Genomic DNA, 25,196 nt, shown 5'->3' on the forward strand with positions numbered 1-25,196 from the left:
TTTGTTCTCACCCTTATGGATCAGAGTCAGCTCTCAATGGGGAAGCAGATTAAACAAACCATGAGAGGGTTTGTGGGTGCTGAAGAGACCAGCAGAGATGGAGCCCAAAGTAGGATTCCTCCTTGCTCTTGGCTGGGCATTCTTCTCTTGCACTATGTCCCTGCCATTCTTCTCTTTTAATGGCTTTGTCTCAACTCAGCCTTCTTCAATACAGAGGGCAATAAAGATATTCTTCATTTGAGAGGTAAATTTCTGCCTCCCATAGAGAAAACATTAGAGCAGCAGCACAGAGTAGGGTGTGTACTCAGTTAAGCCTTGTTTCATTTTATCAAGTCCAGACACACCCTGAGATATATATTGTCAAAGATAATCCAAGGATACATGTCTATGAGGAATCTCAGGGTTTTAGAACAGGATCTGATGAAAAGAAGTCAAATACATCAGAGAAAAGGAAATTGTAGGGAATAGTCCAGGATCCCAGGGTAATCATGAAAAACTCACCTTCACCAAATACCCTGTACTCTTTAAAATCTTTTAGTACACTTGGTACATTTTGAATAGACTGGACTTTTCTGGTTTGCTGACAAATGGTAAAATAATTATTATATCATTAGGACAAAGAGGTCCTTCTATTCAGTCCTATACAACCTAATATTTAAGAAATCACTGGAATTATGGACTGATAATGTGAGAACTATCCCTGGTACCCTGTAGTGATGGGCCAATCCACTCTTTGTCTCAATGGGGCGTGGAATAAGCCTATGAAGTTACGAAGGAGAGCCAGCAGCAACTGAGACCATAGTTGAGATGAAGGGAGGTGAATGTTATGATCTGGTAGCTTCTTTGAACTTCTCAATATCACACTAGAAAGTTCCTGGTCAACAGTCTTTTATCAGTGAAATCCCAGCCGATTGGCTGATAATAGTTTCTCTTCTTTTATAGATATCATGCCAACAGAGCCATGTGGGAAGACCACACTAAATAAACAAGTCAAATCACTATGGTTAGGAAAGAACTGGGCCATGAATGAGTAGCACTTGCCTCTTTGATTAGGTTCATAAACCTGGGTCCAAGGCGCCATGGCTTGTGTCGATGACACTGTAAGGAGCTAACAGTCAGCTGGGAAGCCCGATGAGAGGCAATGGCCACCATGTACACTGCATCATACATCAGAGCTGCTTCAGTCTGTGGAGGAAAACACACACCACATTTTCAATTCCACCTTTGTTTCCCTTCCTTTACCTGCATATTCATTCTACCTGCTTCCTTATCTCCTATTTGTCTGATTTCAACAGCTATTTATTCTCCAGCTGAACAGTTTTCACTCTCTGATAGCTATTTTTCTCTAAAATAATACCTCATACTCCATAGTAAATTGGAGTGATAGCTCTGCTTTGTTTTGAGTTCTTAAAAAAAAAAAAAAAACGCACACATTAGCCACAAAAGACTTGATTCAGGGAATAAACATTTTTGGAGCACTTTCTATGTTAAGCATGGTTGAGCAAATGTTGAGCTACATTGAGTTAGAAGCTACTAAACCTCAACATTTCAATATCAGGTTTTGTTTCTCAGGACTTATACCTATTTATACATTTATTTACTTGTTTCTATCTGGTGGAAAGAAACAGCTGCTAACAAAACTAATAGGTAATTTCCAAATAGGGATACTTTGTTGGTCACTTCCATTTACCGGAGTCAAGAAGGTTTGAGCTGTGGAATCAAATCTAACAGCACATTGTGGAAGACCTTTTGAAACACAGACCTGTGTAACTTGCTTGGACTATGCCTACTTTTGTCAGCATTTGCTTTTTGGTAGAGAGTGTAAGTAGTCCTTGCTTTTGGGCATTGAGCATCTCATTCTTCCCCTCCTCATGAAATTTCTCTCATTTGCAAAATTTCACACAAAACTGCTAGCATTTTATAAAAAGTATTGCTCTATGGTTTTCTTCAAGGATAACATTGTATATAATACCTTCACATTTTAGTTGAGGGTTTTCCCTGGAACTTCATTTGAAAATCTCAACAATCTCTCCAAATCAACAGAACAGATAGATAAAACCACTTTGGTAGGAAAACTGACCCCCAGACAGGATATTGATTTCTGTAGGGTCCTACATATAACCAGTAATTGGTAGAGTTAAATCTAGAATCCAGGTCATAGATCAAAGGTCATTATGTTTGTTTGTTTGTTTGTTTGTTTGTTTGTTTCCCCGGAAGTCTGTTGATTTGCTCAACATTTACTATGCACTTATTGAGAGCATGTCTTAATGGAAGTGGAAAGAGAGGATAAGGGTTACTACATCTCACACTTTATCCATCTGTGAGTCCAGAGATTATCCCCACTTTAAATCTGTATCCTGTGCAATCTCTATCTTTGCATTTTCCATATGCATTTATGGTGACAGCAGTTTCTCAATAAGAACATGAGTTTTGTGAATGCAGAAATGTTCCACTTCATTCTTTAGTCGATAACACAGTTACTGGCACATAAACGATACTTAAAGTTGTTTAATAAATGTTTGCTGAAGGAACTACTGTTATTTCATGCCTCAAAATAAAATACATTTTTATGAGAACTGTATAATTCCACAGTGTTAAGATGTACTTCTAAGATAAATTGTTTCACTTACATGATTGACATATAGAAGTTAGGTTGGTAGTGGTGGTGGTGGTGATTGTTAAAGCTTAAAAATGTTTTGATCATTTCAGCTCAAAACTGGTATATAATCAGTTTCATAGATGAGAAAACTGAGGCTCAGGAAAATTAGGTGATTAGTTCAAGGCCACCCTGCTAATCAGCTGCCTGGCCAGGGTTCGAACCCATGACTATCTGATCCTAGCACCCATGTTCTTCACTACTCTGCTATGCTAATTTGGTGTAATTGAAGGAGAGCAATCCATTGGCAGAATGAGACTTTTTGAAACTCACTCAATAATAACAGTGACTTTTATCAAGTTCTTATTATATGTTGGGTACTTCTCTAAATACTTGGCAAACACGGAATCTTCACCATAACTTTTACTCCTTTGTGGGTAAAGATATGACCAGGTTAAATGGCGTCCCCAAACTAGTGGTGGGAAGATCAAGATTCAAACCCAGGCATTTGGTGCTGGGGTTTATGTTCTCAACCATGAGGCTGAGCTGCCTCTGAAGCAAGTATTCGTCTGATGATTTAATAATTAAAGTAATAGCTCAATTATGGTGACTGTTCATGGACAACTTACTACACACCAGGCACTGTAAGCATTCTACACATGTCATCGCCTTAAATTATTGAAATGATGCCTTTCAATAGGTATTGTCCCCATTTGCCAACAGGAAAATGGAGACTTGGAGAAGGAACTTTAGGAAATAACTTTGATAACTTGCCTAACTTACTAGGCAAGTGAGAATTTCAAAGCAGGATGTAAACTTAGATTTTGGAACTCATGCCCTTAATTGCTATCCTATTGGGACCTGGCCCATTTCAGCAGTGGAATATACTTTTTTACAAATTTGTATGTTTATTCACTAATTGACTAATTGAAAGATTTGATAGAGAAGTGTGAGGAGTGAAGTTTGGATCTAACTTTTCCATAAACTGGGCTTAGGAAGGATTTGACTTTCTTTGTCAAGGCTGCCTCCACACTGGGCTGGGTAATAACATGACTCAAAACAATGGGCCTGATCAGTCCTTTTCAAATTCAAAGAAGAAAACCATTTATTCTAAAACCACACTTCCCTTTGACATGCAATATTTTCTTAGATGGAGGAGACATGTCTCTACTTATTTTATAGCACTAATAAACCACCCCTGAATTTCCTTCCCTTTTTAGTTCTGTGCTGGAGACTAGCTTACTGAGCAGCAACTCTCAAGTCATTTTAGGTAAATATAAAAGAAATTGGCCTGTGTTTCAGATTTTATTTTTCTGAAGGTGTTTATGTTCACATTTTATTTATATCAAAAGCCTGGATGAAACCACATTACTCAGTGCCCCTAGGAAAATCTCTTTACCACAACATGGATCATGAAACAAGCATATGAAAAGCAGTCTCACACCATGTTTTGGTTATCAAAACAGGGGGCAATGAAGGGATAACTCAGCAGGGCTGGGGTTCTCACACTCTACGTATTCCAAAGAAAGAACTGGCTTTTGACTAGCTTCTGAGAGATGACGTCCGAAACCTTGGACTGTCCTGCCTGATCATAGTGTTTCTGTATTCTTTGGGATAATGGGCAATGCTAGACAGTTTAACAATATGATTTAAGGGTGAATGCCTATTTTTGTTGATCTGGGGCCCTGGGCCATGCTGTATCAGTTTGCCCTCTGGGAAGGCTAGAGACTGAGTAAGGTCAGCGACGGGGATGCTCTATGCCTATGTGACTGACTGACACCAAGTCTTGGGTGAGCTTCCCTGGTTGGCAACACTTCACACATGTGGTCCCACATCATTGCTGTAGAGATTGAAGTACTGTCAGTGCAAATTTCCTGGGAGAGGACCACTAACAGTTCCCACATAGTTTCTCCTGGACTTTTTGCCCTTTGCAACCTTTTCCTTTGCTGATTTTAATCTATATCCTTTTGCTGCAATGAACTGTCAACTACGAGTTTAACAGCTCTTCTGATTTCTGTGAGTCCTTCTACCAAATCATCAAACCTGAATGTGGTCTTGGGGATCCCAACGCAATCTAGTGAGATGTGGCCCCTTAGGAATGAGGACTAACAACAGGATATGGCTTTATAGACTCCTTACATTTTGCTGTCTTCCTGGTATGTAACATTGTTGGAAAAAACTGGAGGAGATTGGAGTTCTGAAGGAAGAACTTAGTCTTTGTGGAACAAATGGGCAAAAAGTATAGATTTCCCATCCTCTCTGGAATTTCAGAAATATTCACTAACCTGACACTGATGGACAAGGCAGTTTTCTAAAAGAGAAACCTTCCCAAATAACACCCTTCCCCGTCATTTCCTAAATTTACTCTCTCACTGATTCCTCTATTAAAATCCTAATATCTCAGCCACAGCATAGAGCTAGTAGGAATTTGTCTCTTAGTATGAATTAGCTAGTTTCCTTTGTGGGGGTGGATGCTGCCAGGGAGCCAAAGTGGTGGGAGAGGCAGTGAACATCCTGAGCATCCAGGATGCCAGCAAGAGCGACCCACAAGTAAACTGGGGTTTGGAAGTGGTCTGGGGAAGGTAGCAAAGCTATAGTCAAGTACTCACAATCTCAAAATTCAGTAATTAGGGCAACAACTGTAGAAAATCCAGTGAAACATGGCACAGAGGTTGGCATATTATAATTTCAATATGTATTTTTCAGCTTTTGAGAGAGACAGTGAGAAATTGGGAAAAGAGGACCATATGTCGAGTTGGAAAACACACCCGGGTGATTCCCCTGGTCACACAAGGTCACGCAGGTCCCCGGCAAGGGGCTATCTTGGGCTATATGCACAAGCCAAGAAATATGTCTCTTGTAGACAAGTAAGGATTCTGCCTCTGCATTTCAGAATCTCTTTTGTTCCTTATTGACTACAAACTGGCATAGCCGCAGGTACCATCAAGTAAATTCAATTCTATGTCCTGGAGGTTTTGTATATATTATCTAATTTAATCTGTAAAGTAACACTGTAAAGGATTATTACACAGATTTACAGATAAGCAAGTGGCTCAGAGAAGTTACATAACCTAGTCAAGTCATTTATTTATTCAGGGGACATAGCCAGTACTTAATCTAGGCTTTCCTCATCTGCAAAGATCTTGCTTTTTCCACTGAATTCCACAGCCTGTTGTCTTTCATCACGGGAGCAGCAGGGGACACTCAGGTGGACACTCAAAGGTGCCTCCTTGGACCATGATTATAGGAAATGCTCACATGTAACATAAGGCTACTGACTGAACTTGATGCTGTGAATGCATTTGAAGAACTGGGAAGGCCAATGACAGATCAACGTTGTGTTGTTTCTATGATTCCCATGCACTATTGAATCACACACAGTTTTTGCTCACAATCAGAGAGGAATCCACCTAAAAATGGGCCACTCCATTATCCCAGTCTATCCAAAAGCCAGTAGATTGAATCAGCCCAAGTGCTAAGAGAAATTTAAACGTAGTGAAAAGAAATGAAGTAGATTTTGTAAAGTTACTCCAAACTTCTATTGAGTTAACACTTCAGTTGATAAAACACTTTCTTTTTTTAATCTCAAGTTGTTTTAAATATCAAGTTTCACTATTTTTGAACTCTATTGACTCAGTACCAGGTTTCTTAATTAACGCAATTTTAACCCTATTTTTAAAGTCGCCTGGGTGGCTCAGTCGTTAAGCGTCTGCCTTCAGCTCGGGTCATGATCTCAGGGTCCTGGGATCAAGCCCCGCATCGGGCTCCCTGCTCGGCGGGAAGCCTGCTTCTCCCTCTCCCACTACCCCTGCTTGTGTTCCCTCTCTCACTGTGTCTCCTTCTCTCAAATAAATAAAATCTTTAAAAAAAAAAAAACAAAAAAAAAAATAAAGTCGGTATCTTTTTTTCTTTAATTAGATCTATGGATCTTAAGTCTGGAGTCAAAATTTTTCAGCTTGGACATGATTTTCAGATTTGGATACGTTTTGACATATATAATATTATTTGAAGATATTATTAGTGTATGATGTTCTAAGAAATTTTTAATAGTTAAAAATATGAAAGAGGAAATTAGATAAGTAGGTGGAAGTAAAAACACGTGGGTATTTTTAAACATATTTTTAACAATTTCTATATTATATATTCATACAGGCATCTGTATATGTATGTAGCACACACAAAAATATAACTCTAAAGGGCAACAGGAAAATTCGCCTTGGAGTGTAGTGGTATAATGCATATGATTTCAGAGAATGCAACTCTATTCTAGTAATGGCATTACTTAAATATAAATAGCGGTTAGTTTGCTTCAGGATAATCTCTGTCTTCACTACGCATGCCTATTTTCTATCTACAGGAACTCTCTTTGGACTTTCACAGGCTTATTTCAGGGCTATATGAATATTTTTTCATGTAACATCTTGGTCTTAGCAGAAACTCAATTCTTATTTATTTAGCATTAGTTCCCTTATTAGATACATATTTATTGAAGGCCTGCTTTGTGCCGGGGCTTTTCTAGTGCTGGGGATAGAGCAGATCATAAAAAGACAAAGCCTCTGTCCTCATAGAGTTTATATTCTCGTAGGGGAAGGCACTAAGCAAACAAATCGAAATATAACGTATGAGGTCATAGGGGTACAGAGCGAAGGAAAACAGGCCGTGGGAGAGAGAATAACAGGCCTCTCTGCTGAAGTGCATTCAAACAAATGGAAACAGGGGAGGGTTTTAGGCAGTGAGAGCCACAAATGCTACAGACATGAGAAAGAGTGAACCATGAGATCTGAGGAATGCAGACCCAGTGGAACTGAAACCACGGGGCTTTTCATCAGGAAGGTAGGGAAGAAAATGGTTTGAGTATAGAGGCAACCTGAGAACAAAGATTTGTTAGATCTGGGCCCCGGCTTGCGGACATGGCATGTGCTCTCTTGATTCAGAGATTAGTCCACTGGATACCTTTAAACCTACCCTTTAAACTCGCTGTAACTCAGTTTCCACATCCCCAAATTGGCCCCCTTTACTAGAAGCCAAAAGGAAACTGTGAACTGCAAAATGGCCTCTTTGAGTGAATAAAGGTCAATATTACTTCATGGGATCAATTTCAAACTGTATCTATTTTTTTTTTCTTTTTATTGTGTCTGTATGAGATGACAGATGCTAACTAAACTTATTGTAATTATCATTTCATAATATATGTAAGTCAATCTGTTATGCTGTATACCTTAAAGTTATACAATGAAGTATATCAATTCTATCTCAGTAAAACTGGGGAAAAACAGATTTGCGTGGGATCCAACTTCGAGTGGGTTCTGTGTTCTATTTTTTTTGACTAGTATAGATGTTACCTGATATATCTACTCTCCTCATGTTTAGTACCCTGGTGAGCCCTTCTCTTCTGCTCTGATAAATCTCCATTTCCTTTTTTATAGTTTACAACAACAACAACAAAGACTAGAAATCCTTTTCTTAGGTGAGATGACAGTAGTAAACTTTAGGCAAAACAGGACCTCTTCCATCCATTGGGACTTGGCTCCACCATGCTTTCTGCCCATGGGACTGCCATTTGCCCAGGACCCTGGCAGCAGTCCTGGGGGAGTAACAGCACCCCATGCCTGGCCCGAATTGGTGTGACTTGCGTGACTCTATCCTTGTTCAATGATTTTCCTCATCTCATTCAATATGTATAAACTGTCCTGTCAGCTAAGTATAATTGAATGCAACAGATGCTTTTTTTGGTAAATTAGGCCATACTTATGATGAATATTTAATGTTTGGCATGAATCCACATGCTGTGTTAACAGATCCAAACTGTAACTTTTTTAGTGGTATATACCAAGGACAGGTAACAATTATTGGAGATCTCAGACTGTGGTAGAAATCTCATTGGGAGGCAAGGTGGGTGGACAGAGGGTTTGAGCCATATTTGAACTCACTGGAATTACAAATCTAAGAGGAAGAAGAGAGAAACAGGTGTATTAGCATACCTCTCTGTCTCTGACTCTCTCTCTCTCTCTCTATCTTGCCCCCTTCCTTTTCAGAAGGTCTAGTATTTCCCTAGATATTCTTTACTTGTTTCTATTCAAAGCAATGTTTCAAATCATCCAGGGCTCATTTGTATCAAGATGTTTCCATCATTATCTCTCAGAATACTTTGTATACTTTACAATACAAACTTCAGGTTTGAAAAACAGTCAGGAAGCTTTAACATGGAATCATCCAGAACCACTTAATTCATTCATTTATTTTTTTCTATTCATTTGTTTCTCATAAAAAATGGTAGAAAAAGAAAAGAAATCCCAAGTTCATTTCTCTGCAAGATGATCAGTTATCGGTAAATTGCATCTTAAAAGCAAGAGTGCTTCTCCCGATGATGGGAACAGAGAATGAAATACTATGCCAATTTCAAATGCTATTACCTGCCCACATTCCCAGTATCTTTCCCTTTAGATGACACGATTCCTACATAGAAAGCCTTTTTAAAAAATTTCCTGCTCTTTTCTTCATCATGCAGGGAGCTTCATTAAAGAAATAAAGCTAGGGGAGGTGTGTTTGACAACGAAAGACAAATGATGTTAGTGAGAAGCTCTCTGATGAGGCAGTTTGCAATTTATCTGCTCAGCAGAGTACCTCTCCCCTGTCAAGATGTGGGCCTGGCATCTGCTTTGAGAGGAACATATGGCTGGTGTAAATCACTGTCAATGTCTGCAAAGGTGTTCCTGTACATATCCAGGCAGGAAGAATGTGAACACACCAACAGGATGTGAATCTGGCGTTTTTCCACGTGTGCACTGCTTGCTGAGATGTGACAGAAATGAGGAAGGCAAACTGGTTCTGCATCACTCTTGTAGGCAGCTTGCTCCTCTTCTCCTGCCCCCCTTCCAAGGCCACATTCCCAGGCCTAAAATTCTCTCCACTCAGCCTTGCTTTGGTTTCTGATTTGTCTCCATTTGGCTGACAGTGACGGCTACTCCTGTTAACTTTTTTTTTTTTTTTTGGTCAAAGGCACATACAGTCAGAAAGCTGAAAGCAGCAGTTTTTGATAGTAGCCCTGCATAGGCTTTCAAATTACCTAAAAAGTTTACTCCTTCTTTTCTCATTCAAGTTAAGGCACAGGTTATAATACTTTCATGCACACTATAGAAGGCATATGACATTCTTAACCTAACCCCTAAAGGAATGCAAACGTCATCTCAAATGATTTTATTTTAAGACTACTTACTGTCATCATGCCATCCAAGAGGCCAGTCTCCGGCCTGGGGGGCGCCTGCAGTCTCTCCATGGACCACTTCTCAATGATGGAGGACACGTGAGGGTTGTCAATATTAAGCAGCCGAAACCCAGTCATGTTTACACCACTGTACCTATAGAGCTCCAAATCTAAAGCAAATAAGTCCTGCACAGTATTAAAAATGACAAAAGGAGAAAGAGTTAACATTTTCAGTGTTCTTTATGAAAAACAGAATAATGATTGCAGAAGCAACAGGTAGATTAAAACTAAAATAGCTGTCCTCACACTGCTTCATGAAAAAACATTTCCCATTGTCCTTCCCTTGCATGCTGCCTGAGAAACTCTAAGAGTGAGCAGTTTTCATTTTCCTCTATTTTTTGCAATACTATCAGAATTTGGATAAATCAAGAAGAGGATTTGGCTGTTAATAATTAGTATGCCCTTGGGCACAGGTTACAATATTCTGAGAAGTTAGAGTTCTGTTTCTAGAATATGGTGTTTGGGGAGTTGGAAGGAATCTTTGTGCCCATTTGGTCCAATGCTTTTATTTTACAGATGAAGACTCTGAAGTTCTGAGTGGTGATGCGACCAGTCCAAGGATGACCCAATTGTCAGCGGCAGTACTGCTCTTCTCCAGCACTTCTTGCTGCCTCAGATCTTGTAAAGGAGATGAAATTTGAACTTGCATATGCATGTGATAGGAAGATCACTTCCAGAGGGAAAACATTACCATTCCCTGGCTCATTGACCCATGCCCCATACAATGAGGGCATGAAGAATGTTCGCTGGACGCAAAGTCTGAGTCAGAAGTGAAAGGTTCTCTTCAGAGACTAAACTGGAGCATAGGGTTGTGTGAACACAAGTATCATAACAGTAGAACTAATTCCCTTTCAGACAATGTTTCAGGAAGAAGAGTTTAACCCACTCACATTTTCCATTACAGATGAGACCGAGTGTAATCCAGAGGTTTATGTTGATGCATATTTATTTTGTTAAAGACTTTATTTATTTATTTATTTATTTATTTATTTTTATTTGAGACAGAGAGAGTGTGAGCGGTGGGGGTGGAGGGCAGGGACAGAGGGAGAGAGAGAGAAGCAGACTCCCCACTGAGCAGAGAGCCTGACTAGGACACTGGGATCATGACCTGAGCTGAAGGCAGATGCTTAACCGACTTGCCCTTGTTGATTCGTATTTAAAATGATATAAAATTTCAACCTTCTTCTTGTGAAGAAAGGTTTGACTCTAACATATGTCATTAAAAATACCTCACATTTTGAATAAACCAAACTTTCAAAGTAACATTTAACAGGAAGAAAAAAGAGAAAAACTTCCATAAAAATTTCCGAACAGTGTAACTGTTTTATGGAATTGCAGTGCAAATTAGTACATGATCAGTGATGACCGAGGTTCCTAAGGAGAAGTAGCTTCAGAAACACCTCATGATCTGTATTTGCAGAAGATATGCACAGATTTGTTCTTTTGAATAATTCTTTACACTGCTATCCTTTCCCAAGATAATGTTGGATTAGACTGTAGAGCTTTAAGAGGGCAGATCTGTGCTCCTGGCTCAGTATCAGAAAAAGAGTACTGCCTTCTCAAGTGTTATATTTTTCCCCCTTGTAGTACATAACTTTCTTTCTTCTTTAAGTTTTATCAGTACTCATGGGCAAGAATGGTAAAAATATAAAAAGCAAAACATAGCAGAATGCAGATAAAACCAAAGGAAAATGCTTAAGGAAGTAAATTTAAAGAATAAGACCTTAAAAAGAATGATATCCTTTAACATCCTCAATGAATGGAAGGAAAACTACTCAAACTACAAGAAGTCAGAAAATTCCAGGATACATATGGGATCCCTCATGGACTCCACAGTACATAATGCAGTGTGCTATAATGAATACTGTACATAGGTGCAAAATTAGGTTGGCCTACAAACTGAGGTTCCTATGCAATATAGAATAGGGAAAGTCCAGGGTCCGATTTTTAACATCTGCTTGTCAGTGAAGGATGAAAAAAGAAGACTGTGAGGGCAAGTTGTTTGTTCCCAAATTGTCTCCGTGAAGACGAGACTTTTCCGGTTTCATTGTTCGAATTCTTTCTCAAATTTCAACAAAACCAGCTCTTAAGAGTGTGCACAGCCAGGAATGATAGAAAGTTCTGAGGCAGGTGTCCATGCTGCCTTGAGCAGAACCCAGGTGTTCACGGTGATGGGGGAAGGGCTGTACTTGTGACCTGACTAAGATGCTTTGGAGTTCTCAAGGGTTTCTTCAAATGTTCTGACAGAAGCTCTAATTAGGATGTCAATGAGGGGAGGGAAGATCATGGAAACTTTAGTTCAAGATTTTCTGCCCTGCATCCTACTCCCTTGCCCCAAGCTCTGGAACAGTGATGATTTTGGCACCTGCCCCAGTACATTGGTCTCACAGTGTCCACTGTAGCCTCACGCTTCCTGAGATACTTGAGTGAGGAGTGGAATTCACTGCTTCCATCAGTAGTATGTATTCAAGGACAGCTGCCTGGTTCTGGTTCCAAATTCTTTTATTTCCCTTACTCACCAGCTTACCTTGCCAGTTTTATTTGGTAAAATGTTACTCTTAGGAAATTTCCCAGAACCTGGGTAGATTTCATTGGACACACTGTTACAGATTAACAAAGAAAATTGGTTTTTTGTTTTCTTCTCCTGTGAGAAACTGGAGTGTGTGTGTGTGTCTGATTTTTAAAAATTGAATGAGAGCTATCACATCATTTTGATGTGTTAAATGCCCTAAATCATTCTCCCTTGATATGATAGTCTCAAAATTTAGGATGTTATGGTTTCTTTTGAACTTCTTAGGCTCAGAACCATGATTTTTTTTTTTTTATGGTGAAAAATGTTCGCTGTGCAAAGCATCTCCCCTGCTCCTTTTCTTGATGATCTTCAAAACACTTGACCAGTGACCCCTGGCTAACCTAGCTATCTTATCTACTGGACATAAGCAAGTAAATCGCATAAGATCAAAAAAGCCAAGCATACACTTTAGTGTGCCTTCTAATGTATGTAGAAAATGTAGATGATTCTTCTTTATGACTAGTTTGCACATTGACAGTTCCTGTTTAATGAAAGTATCATTTTAATCCCTTTCCAGATGCACATGCACTGATGCTAGTTAAAAAAAGAAAAGAAAGAAAGAAACTGCTGTTCAGCATTTCTGGATTTACAGGATTCTTAGGAAAGTAAGATAAATCTCCATGACACTATCCTGCCTCTGGCACTGGTGGGGCTGACTTTTGAAATAACTGGAGACGTTTCCTATAACATAGAATTCATTTCCACCTGAAGTGCTTACCAGGGTTGTGAAAAAGTAGTGATAGTACTCAGTCATCATGCCCATGAACAGAATCTGCAAAAGAGAAATAAGGGGAAAGAATCAGAAACAGAATTATAATAAGAAATAGATCATTAGCTGGGCAACTGCAATAGCTTGAGGACACAGAGCAGGAAGGCGCTTTGGAAATCCACAGATTGAGCCGATCAGAAACCTGAGACAGATCAGTGGCTGATGAGGATCCAGGCCATTAACCTCCATCCAGTGTTCTTTCATTAGACTACGTTCGATCTTCATTGAAGTGGTAGGTCTAATTTAAATGTAAAAAAATTAAAAATAGCTTATGTGCAACAAATTTAATATTTGGATCTGACCTTAATGACAGTGTTTGCTGTCCTTATTGACTAAATGTCTGATGCTTAGATAGATATTTCATTGATCTCCTTAGCTTTAATACTTATCATACTGTCTCGGAGAAGAACTCATTAAATGTTGAATTGCAATACTGGTATGTAGATATATTTAAAAGAGGTTTTAGACATATGCATATCTCTGAAGCCTTTCTCCCTACTGCTTTCCCATCTTATCCCACAGTGTGAGTAGGGGAAACGAGGATTTGTTTATAGATAGAAGGATGGGGACTGTTCTTGTACAAACATCACACTGCCTCTTAATTTTGATCCTCAGTTACCTCTTGGGATCGTGACAGTTGCAGACATTCTGTGCGTGTTGTTTTCACCTGGTAGGGAAGGGGGAAAAGAAGTGAAGAGAAAGGGCAAGGATTCTAAGCAGAGTATGTTTACTAAAATGTGATCTTACTTTTAGATTCCTGGAAATGGTGTCCACTGAGAAGAAACAGTTGCAGATGATTTGGAGATAAGGAAAGTTTTCTGTATCTTCTAAATCAAGGGTGTCACCTTCCTTGGGTCGGGGGAGGTCAGCAAAGGACTATTTGGGTGCTGTTACTTGGTATTTGTATAGCAATAAACAGAGAAGTCTCAGAAATAAAATTTCCAAGGCAGTTTTCCCCACAACTCTGATAAACTCTGAATGCAAGTGAGAGTCCCCTCTGGAAGTTTTAAAATCAGATATTCTTGACTCCATCACAGAGACAGCCTGAACTGGAATTTCTCAGAGAAGAGCCTGGGTTTCTGTATTTCACAACAGTGGTTGAGGAACACACTCCGTGGAAAACATGTCCACTCACACCAAGGAACAGGCTTTCACAACTTCAACTGAAGAGGTGGATTGAAAGGTCTCAGGAAAGACAGCAGCATGTTATCAGAGGTCCTAGAAAGTTCCTAAGATATGTAAACTCGAATAATTTTGCGTGAGAAGGGATACAGAATGAAGAGGGTATTCCAAGACAGCACAGGACACACCAATCCTGCCCTTCTTTTGCCCTCTCTGCTAATGTGGAGACCAGAGGAATATTTAGTGCAATTGTAATGTCATGAAGGTAAGATAAATGACAGGAAACTCTGAATCATGAGCCCACCGCGTGTAAGTCACTCCTATGGCGATAACAAGACCAGGCACACAAAAGAATTTTAAAAAGGGTTAGAATTGCTTTAGGGCCATCAATAATGTTTAAAGCCATGCATAGTGAGGTCTTGTTGGTTGGTCTCTTACATCAGCGGAGCATAAAGAGCTAACCTGCCGGGGTCAGTCAGGAATCCAGTTTTTCGCTTTAGATATTAGATAGTGTAATTGCAGCCAAGACTACCTCTTCAGAGAGGACGGGGCAAATTTTATGTCAAGATAGAGAGCTAGACACTAAGATTTAAAATATTGTTTCTGAAACTGAAAAAGAAACAAAAAGGCACCTGAATTTTTAGCTTTTCATTTGGGCTGACTTTTCTTTTAATATTTGGTTATGGAGACATTTGGTCACCAATTGAAGGCATAGGCTTCTCCCGCGCTTTTAAAGCAACCATTCAACTAATGCTTCTTATTATTTTTTACCTCCTGGAGGCAAATATTCTTTGATATACCTCTTACTTAATGTTAGAAAAAAAAGTTATGAAGATGCAGTGAATATTCAGCTAACGGGTCTACTTTTATTGCAGAAAGAACCCTGGGGTCCTCTGAGTATGCCTTTCATTTAGCACACTAGAAAAATCTCCGTTCTTGACTTTCCTGCCGAGTTCCTGGGCCAGTGCCTCCTGGTTCTTCCCTCAAACATCTTAGAAATGGTAATTAAGAAACAGGTAGAGTCCAGCAACCCTCAGTTTTTTTTCCCGAGATTAAGAATTCCTCAAAAACTAATGATGTAATGTGTGGTGATTAACATAACAATAAAAAAGAAAGAAACAGGTAGAGTCATGAATCATTCACCTGCCACCTTTGTGGACTCTCTAGGACATGGGTGAATGAAAAGCTTCTGGGTAAGAATAAAGTCAGTAGCACCAAAAGTGATGATTTGAAAACAATTGTCCATGTGAGAGTCTGTGGACTGGTTGGGGCCAGCATCTCTGTTGTTTAATAGTAGTATAATTTATAAATAAAACTATTGCATTCACATGATGATTTTCTCTCTGCATGTTGGTATTTCCACTAAAAGTCATTAGGGATTAAGAAAATGTCACATCAAGATAAATGTCAGTTTTTCAAATAAAAAAGTATAATCATGATATGGGGAGTTTTCTAATCTTTGCGAAACTGACTTTTTCCTTAGAAAAACTACCTTCTTTGAATTTTGATAGTGTACTTGTCTGCCAGACTAAGCGGGAGGTGCTGACCTAGGCAATGTATACTTTACCAAGGCAGTATTGCTAGAAACTAGCTCTGGCTATCTTTAAATCCTTTTTTAATAGCACAAAACACCTCACATCACACACACTAATGTGTAATAAATGTGGCCGTCAATACTATTTATATTGATGGGATATTATCCTTCATTGCTTCCACTAATATGTTCTTTTAATAATGGTTGTTTCTTAACAGAATTATTCTTATTAAATAACCCTTGACATCATATCATTGACTTAGACTGATAGACAGTAAAAAATCGAGCCCTTTCAATAACATTACATATCTATAAGAGGGATAATACTGAGTATCTACTACTCTCCTTGATTTTTCAAGACCCATAGTTTAGACATAATTTGTGCCATTGCCAATTTCCCAGCTGGAAGGACAAATGGCAGGATTGCATTTCCTGCCGTCTTGTGTTTGGGTGGAGCCATGTGCTGGTTTTGGCCAAGGAGGTAGGAAAGATACTGACTTAGGTCATCCTCTAGAGATTTCACCCTGATAGATGACTAAGGAGGCTATGAGGACCATAGCAAGCTGTTTTTGTTCTGAATAAATACAATTTCCTGTTTCATGAGTACTGGAAGGCATGTAAATGCTCTTTTTATGACTTTGTTTTGAATGCTGGAGAGTTGAAGGTGAAAATTGTGGGTTCTCCTTTAGCAACAAGAATACAAGGTATATATTCTATGTGTGCCAATGCCATTCAGCTTTGTTTTTCTTATCTAATTTCCCCCTTCTTTCCAACTCCTCTCCTTTTTTAAAAAAAAAGTATTTATCACTTTGTTTCAAATGTATTTTCTAGACTGAGTTAATTCCTTGTGGAATAAATATATAACATAATAAATAATTATGGTTAGGAGAAGCTGAGAGATCTTTTTCTCATAAAGAGGGATGAACTGTTCAGATCTCATGTAGCTGGGCTGGGTTAGAGTAGCAAAAAAGGCCTCCAATAAAATAATATTCAGAGTTAATCATACTCTATGTTCCTGCAGAATCAATTATAAGAACTCAAAAGAGACTGTGATGGTTAATTTTATGTGTTAACTTGACCAAGTCAATGGGTGCCCAGATTAAATATTATTTCTGGGTGTGTTTGTGAGGGTGTTTCCAGATGAGATAAACTTTTGAATTGGTAACTTAGCAAAATAGATGACCCTCCAATGTGGTGGGCATCATCCAGTCCACTGAGACCCCGAATAGAACAGAAAGGCAGAGGAAGGAAGAATGCATCCTTTTTCTTCCTGCCTGACTGCCTGAGCTGGAACTTTGCTTTTCTCCTACTCTTGGACTAAGATTTTCACCACTGGCTCTTCTGGTTCTCAGGCCTCCAGAATCAAACAGGAATTATACTACTGCTTTACTGAATCTTCAGTTTGTGGATGGCAGATTGTGGGTCTTCTCCTCCCGCACAGTCATGTGAACGTATTCCTTCCTCATAATAAATCTTTTCATATCTGTCTTCTATTTGTTCTGTTTCTCTGGAGAACCCCGATTAACACGGAGAACAATACCAAAAGACTAAATGTCTTGATACTTTGCATATGTATGATATTCCATGCTATCTAGAAAACATAATCCTTAAGCCAGCAAGAAGAAGGGTAACTCACGCTTATTTGAAGAATTTCTCTGAATTATACTATTATGGAAGTGCCACGTGACTATTCTGTTGTTTCAGTGGCTTGAAAATAATTAACTATTTTCTTCCTTTTGTAGTTAAAATGAATCATCAGAAGATAAAATAAAACTCATTGGCAGTTGACTCTCAAAAGGACAATTCTAATGGTCCCACTGTTATCATTATACCCTGATACATAGTTATTGTGCGTTAACAATGGCGGCCCCACTTTGGCCCATCTGCTCTCTGGAGCTTTTATAACAGAACACTCATGACCTTGTTGACAGCAGCATTGACTTTCCTTGGTGTAGTCCTGTTGTTCTCGGCAAAGATTATCTCTTGGATTTAGATGGGTTATCACATAAAACCTGAGCAACACAAAGATCATGCTTGAGTTTGTCTTGAGAGCCTGCATTCAAGTCCAGATGAAGATGACCAACATAGTTTGTGGATTCTAACTTCTGTGGTTGGTCACACAGTTGGCCTACAAGATACCTGGAAAGTCTCTGGGTAAAAGTCTTCCAATAACATGTCCTGGTATCTCAAGAAGCCTGCACCATATTTCAGCATGATCATTTTTTCAGAAGGCAATGCAGTGCTATGGAGGTAGTAACAAAAAAAAAAAAAAAATTCTCCACAAATTCTCAGCATCCATTGCTAAGGGCAAGCCATATGTCACAAATAATTGGCATACGCTGCTATCATAATAGCAGAAACTTAAAATGGAATCTGGAGTGCTCCTGAGCAATTTTGAGTATTCTTTTAATATTTATAAGGGTTTGCTTATTACTTTCCATTGAAAAATAGGTGCCTTAGAAGTTTATATTGACTAGCCTAAAGTGTATTGCCCCTTTGATAGCCTTCTCAATATTAGGATAAATTCTCAACCATCAGACATGGTTTTTAGTCAATAATTTCAAGTGAACAGCTTCCAAATGTATGACATGCAATGTGGCTAAAATAATGGTTTTACCTTAAGATAGAAATAAGTTATTTCAGCATAAGAATAATCTTCCGGAAATCAGTTGAACGATAACTAGTTTCAGAGCAGTGATTTTAAGAAGAAGGTTTGAGCTCTAGGGTATAGCTCTTTCTCACCTGCCAACTGTGGTAGTGTAGGCTGCATCTACACTATCCTTTGAGAAGGATGCTTCTTTGGCAACACACTTTTTCATGTTGGCCATCAGTAGAACAAGGTAGGTGTAAGTAGACCTTGAGATCAGTCTTTATCATTGTAAAAAAAAAAAAGCTCACGCAAAATAAGTGATTATAACCTATATCTACAAAGGTAACAGTGAAGTGCATAGAAAATAGCATTAGGTGTATAGAACTCCTTATGGAGTAGGCTAAATAATGGCCCCATAAAAATGTCCACATCCTAATTTCTAGAATCTATTAAAATGTTACTTTATATGTGAGAAAAGAACTTTTCAGATGTGATTAAGTTAAGGATTTTAATTTCGGGTGGGGTGTGGGCCCAATATAATCACAAGGGTCCTTATAAGATGGAAGGAGGGGGTCAGAAGGCAGAGAGGGTGATGTGAAAGTAGAAAGAGGGAAGGCAATTGATGTGGGGGCCACAAGCCAAAGAATGAGGACAGCCTTGAAAAGGCAAGGAATTGGATTCTCCCATAAAGCCTTCAAAAGCAATGCAGCCCTGGAAACACCTTGACTTCAGACTTGCAACAACTGTAAGAGAATACATTTGTTTTGTTTTAAGGCACCACATTTCTGAAAATCTGTTATGGCAACAATAGGAAGGAAATGCACCTCATTTACTCATCTTTCTGTGATCACAGCACCTGAGACTGCACAACTTTGGTATAGTAATAACAAGTGCATGTGTCAAGGAGAAGAAGTGTTTGAAGTTGAAAACTTTCTAAATCTTTCTGTATCTCTCCATTCACATACACATGCTAACCATGTGTACAGTTACAAGTCCCACACAGAGAGAGTCTAGGGCTTTTCCTTCCACTGGAAGATGGTGTTATGCCATTGACAAACCCAGGCCACTTTCCTCCTGCCTCCAGGAGAAATGAAAGGAAAGCAAAGGATATTCCACAAAGTGTTGGTGAATGAAATTGTCATACTCTTTGGGAGTATCTTTCAATCTTAATTTCTTTTAAGCTTCTCTTTCTAGAAGGATGGTCAGGAGGAGAAGGGAAGCTGATGCTAATAGATATTAACAAATGGAGTGAAAACCAATGAGGTTTTGTTTCGCTTCAGGAGATAATCCCACTAGAAGAGCCAGATTGCACCACCCAGGTGCACGACAGAAGAGATTATGATATTTAAGGGATATGCACTGCTGACAACAGAACAGGAGAAAAGATTTCCCCTGGCAGAATGAAATAGGCAACGCTGCCAAAAGGAGAGAGTAAAGATTTTGGAGGATTACATGAACTGAAAGAATAAACTCTCTGCAACATCCAGGGAACACTGGTGGAAAAATGATGTTTAAAAAAGAACACAATGGAAGAAAATTTGAACAGCAAAGTATTGAAAAAATCTACACAAAATACTGAAAAAATCTGGAAAGTTAAAAGAGAATAAAGATGTTGAATACATTGTAGTCTTTTTGCAATAAGCGACTTTCATAATGGTGGTAATAAAAACTAGACCTCCAATTACCCGGAAGATAACTTTTTGAGGCAGAGATGGGCATGCAACCATTAAATACTGATCTTGCTGGTCTCATGAGATATCTATAGACTAGTGAAGTCATCGTGAGTCTGGGTCCTATTCTTCAGCTTTTCTGACTTTTTATTTTGTCAATTGATTTAATAACTATCAGGTTGAGAAACTATATGAGTGTTTCTCAGTGTATTAGCATCTCCAAAGAACTTTTAAAAAACACCAATGCCTATACCCCATCTCTAAATATTCTGATTTATTTGGTTTGGGGTGTGTTCTAGGCATTGGTATCTGTTCAGAGCTCTCCAGGTAATACTCACATGCAGGCAGACCTGAAAATCACCTATGTATTTAACCAAACATATTTTTAAGCTATAACAATAATGATCATAGTGACTGTTTTCTGAGTGTTATAAAATGCCCACTGCTATAATAGGTTTTGTTTTTGTTTTTGGGTTTTTTTTTTTTTTTTTACATACTACTGGAGAGAAGGTGTTTTCCAATTTATAGATTTGAAAGACAGAGCATATTTATAGCAGTTGAACCCAGCTTTGATTTCAATCCTGGGCTCTTTGTGCTATATTAACTTATTAATTGATAATAGGAGGTATATGTGGCAGGAAAAGTCAATCATTTTTTAAAATATTTTATTTATTTATTTGACAGAGAGAGAGCACAAGCAGAGAGAGTGGCAGGCAGAGGGAGAGGGAGAAGCAGGCTCCCTATTGAGCAAGGAGCCTGATGCAGGGCTCAGTCCCAGCAACCTGGGATCATGACCTGAGCCGAAGGCAGAGGCTTAACTGACTGAACCTCCCAGGTGCCCTGGAAAGTCAATAATTTGCACACAGTTCTTCTGGACTTTGAGAACCCAAATAAAAGCATATGGTTGTTTGGTGAGACCAGAGTTAGAACCACAAAAGTTGAAACTTTATTATAAGGAATGAACCCATCAAACCAAGAGAACTTGATAAGCTGCCCATGTAGTTTCTAGGGAGTCTTCTGTGCAGAGAGCTGAACCTAGCTGTACAAGGTTGTGCCTTGGATGGTGTTACAGTTTCCATGAGGACCCTCACTCACTCTTCCTCCTTCTGTCAGGATTTCAGACCTACATTGCTATTTCATTCCAATATCTCTTTAGATATTAGAATTAATTAGATTCTAATTTTGAATCCCTTTGGTGATATTTGGGAAGACCTTTAATCTCTTTAGTGGAGTAAACTTTCATCAAGAAAGGACAGTTTATTAAAAAAAAAAGGTAACAGGTTTTTTTTTGTTGTTGTTGTTGTTGTTAAAATGTGCCATAGACATAATAATAGATATTTTGTGTGCTAAGTGTTATCATGGCAGTGGGTACAAGGTGTGGAAGGCTTTGCATGACACGTGAAATAATGTGTCCTTTGTACTTAAGGCAATGTGGGTGTGGTGGTCGGGCACTCAAGAATTTCAGATGAGAGGAATAAGGTCACATATTTTATTTGGAATAACAGTTTTTGAGGCTACCTGGATGCTGGTTGGGGAAAAAGGTGGGGGTTTGTGACAGAGCAATCATTTGTGGTGTAGTAGAACGATGATGATAGAGATGGAGAAAAAGAGGTTGAATCTGAAACATATTCAGAAGCAAAAGCTACAACATTTGGTAACTCACAAATAGGAAGGGTAAGGTAGAGTCAAGTGAACTCCTAGGTTTCTGGCTTGAGCAATTGGTTGGTGTTTCTGGTCACCAAGACAGGGGCAGGAGGAGAAAGTGGTTGGCTGGAGGAAGAAAAGGAGGAAAATGTAGTGTGTTAAGTTTGGTGTGGTGATTTAATAACATCAGGCAAGATATGACAGAGACTTGGGAAGTCAGTCTGAGAAGGGGTTTGGGGACCATTGTTGTGACAAAGTGTAGGAGATAATGCAGTGACAAGGTTTGCAGTGGGAAACACTGTATCACTCTTGTAGTTTTGCCTAGGCACAATACCACTGATGATATTGATGATGGTAATCTCTCACATGTGGGATATTTCATGCATCAGTGGTAGGCTTAATGCCTTATAGGCATTGTCATGTTTAACTTCTCTCAGAACAACGTGAGATATGTACTATGACATTCCCATTTTACCGATGTAGCAAATAATGAATTACAAGGTCCTCTGCTAAATGATCTCATCCAATACACTGGAGTTTTTCATTATATTTTATTCCCCCTCTGTCTTGGTATAGTCTTTAACACATACAAAACATCTAATACATGCTAGCTGAATAAATGGTGAAATTTACATCCTACAGGGTCACCCTTAAGCAGAAAGGATTTGGCTAATAGTCCTGGGGAAAGTAGGGTGGGAAGATTCTTTTGGTAAAATCTTGCATTTACGAAGGGTTGAAAAAGCTGATGTGGTTAACATAGCAAAGTGAGTTTTAACCTACTTCAGTCTTCAGGCTTCTTTAGAGAACCTGATATAAGCTATGGATCCTTTCTCCTGAAAAAGGCACATTGAGGGGAATGAACATCCCCAAAATTTTGAACGAAGCTGAGGTTCACTAATCCTGCTAAAGGTTTAAGACATGATTTGATGTACACATATTCAAATTATTTACATGATTTCTTCTGAATTACCCCCACTTCTATTGCAAGGATAATTTCCCTTATCACCTTTTACAGCCAAATTATGATATAGCTGGAATTAAGCATTACAGTATTTCTGAGGCATGCATGTGATTTTTATTACCTCCCAGTTCAGATAGAAACAAATTTATACCCTTTTCCAAATCTACTGTTTGGAAGTTTTTGCGAATATGCAAACAGGCATCCTGTGCACTAAGAATATGGACACATTGCAAATCCCTTCACTACATTGTTAGTTATCCACAGAGCTCAATTAATTCTCGTGCATATTAAGGAATATACCCATATCTATGAACCACGCCTTACAACCAAAACTAACTCTGTGCTCAGGAAATGTAAATAGATTTTAGTCTCAGCCTGAGAGAAACAATTAGGATGAGAATGTGCTGCCAAAATAATTATATGATATACTACAAATTATCATCAGTTAAAATAAATTGAGAATCATCATTATTACATTGTCAGGATTTAGCCAAAGTAATGAACTTCCCATCAATTAACTGTCTCAAAGACTACCAAAGGACTCTAGGAACTTAAAAAAAATGAACTGCTTAATTATTTCCCCATTTCTTTGAAAGCCTACTAAGTACAAGGCAACGTGCAAATTCTTTATGTTCAGACACTGGGAAGAGGATTCTCGATCATTTCTATGCATCAGAGCAGAAGAGAACCTTAGCAAGATTAGAATCCAACAATCCTGTTTTACAGAGGAGGTGACTGGGTTGAAGAACAATCAACAGACTTGCTCAAAGTAGCGTATTTAAAGGACCTAAGAAACTCAGGTCATTGGCATGTTAAGCCCTGGTTTGAAATCCCATTAGGTAGACTTCATTTGTCTCATCTGTAACATGGGATATTTTGAGAGGATAAGAAGATATTCCAGTCAAATGCAGAGCATAGTCTGGCACATAGTGAGTGCCCAATGAATGACAATTATTTTATTCTGTTGGAGCAAGAGCAGAATTTGCAACTGTATCTACCAACCTTTAGTCTAAGACTCTAGTCCCAGTCCTTTTCTGCTTTAGGAATGAGTTTCCCCGTCTTTCACCAGTCTGTGGGCATTGGATAGCCACATTCTATGACTTTCATTTTCAAGCTCTCTTTTACTCAAGGGGGCAGAGATTTATTTTTTTCTTGTTGTTTTTACTGTTGCATCTTTCTCACCTTCATCAGTGCGCAACAAATAAGTGTTAAATGAAAGAGTGAATTTTTCTACTGTGTCTCTACCACATTCTCTCCTTGGCTTCAATCTAATCAACATTTCTTGAGGACTTATGTAAACTAGACAAATGACTGGATTGTTAGAGAATAGAATGAAACAATTTCATTAAAGGAGTACAAAGCTTAACTAGAATGTGTTCCATGTTCTATCGCGAGGAGAATCAGTTGGCATCTTGGTGAACATAAGAGCAGCAGACTGGGATTTTTTTTTTTTTTTCACTTTTAAAACCTGAGATAAGTTTCGAATCCCAGCCTAGCCACTGCTGACTCTGTGACCTTGGGCAAGTTACAAAATCTCTCTGAGCTCTGTCAGTTTCTTGTGTACAGAATTTTCTCATAAAAATTAAGTGAGTGATGCATTTTATCTGCTTAGCACAGTACCTGGCACACAGAAAGGTCTGTAAAAGTAGTTCTTAAGGTCTTTGGCCTATTCGGTGTGTTTATGATTAGAGATGGAGTTGCGCATCTGACTTGGTGGGTGTGGGTTCCAAACACAGGTTTGCAACCTCTTGGCACATCACAGCTATCCTGCTTGCCTGGTTGTTCTCTGTGTTGAGAGATGAAGACTGACAGTGCTTCTGTCCTGGGGAAACACGAAATGAACCTTTTCTAACCATCTCTGTTTGTCCCAGTCCCAGGCAATAGGCCCAACTTCTACGAGGAAAGAATCAACGCACAAAATTATTTGATTAATCAGCATTGCCACTGCACGTTCTAGTAGAGGGAAGCCAGACATTAAAATAATACATTTTCTCCCTGGCCTTGTTTTTATGTTAATTGACAGAAAGGAAAAAAATAAATAAATAAAAACAAGAGCACACAAATGTTGACAGGAGAAAATGTGATATAATTCCACAAAATATTTTGGTCCTAAAATGTTTTATGGAGACTAATGGCTCAATTATAGCTTCATACTCATTGCTATAAGTGTCGTGAGGGGAAAAAAGTCTCTTCTGATGCACTTGTTCGTGTAAACAAGAGAGCAGGTTTCCTGAGTTGGAAACAGTATGTTCACGCTCAGTATGGCTGCTCTCCAGCTCAGGGACGTGGCCCAGCCCTGATGCAGCTTCCCTGCTGGATGGAGCATCACAGTATTCCCTCCCTTTCTATCAGGGAAGCATTAGGATTCCGACTACCGTGCTTGAAATTGTGACTTGCTTTCTCAATCCTATTACAGGATTTGAAAGTGACTATGCATTTCTCTGAAGAGGCAAATTTATTTTCAGGAAGTGGAA

The 25,196-nt window shown here is 38.8% G+C and overlaps 1 protein-coding gene across 7 annotated transcripts in view; it reads right to left on the reverse strand.

The window, feature by feature from the left end:
- Positions 1–25,196, reverse strand: part of GRIK1 (glutamate ionotropic receptor kainate type subunit 1) — a 364,278-nt gene that overhangs the window by 94,226 nt on the left and 244,856 nt on the right. For all 7 annotated transcript variants that reach the window (XM_027584983.2, XM_027584982.2, XM_027584979.2 and 4 more), the window contains exons 5-7: positions 13,151–13,204; positions 9,813–9,986; positions 1,042–1,185 (exon numbers count right to left, since the gene is read on the reverse strand). In XM_027584983.2, the coding sequence (XP_027440784.1) occupies positions 1,042–1,185; positions 9,813–9,986; positions 13,151–13,204 (372 nt within the window). The remainder of the gene's footprint in view (positions 1–1,041; positions 1,186–9,812; positions 9,987–13,150; positions 13,205–25,196) is intronic.

The sequence above is a fragment of the Zalophus californianus genome, chromosome 1 (genome assembly GCF_009762305.2).
Source record: "Zalophus californianus isolate mZalCal1 chromosome 1, mZalCal1.pri.v2, whole genome shotgun sequence".
Lineage (NCBI taxonomy): Eukaryota > Metazoa > Chordata > Mammalia > Carnivora > Otariidae > Zalophus > Zalophus californianus.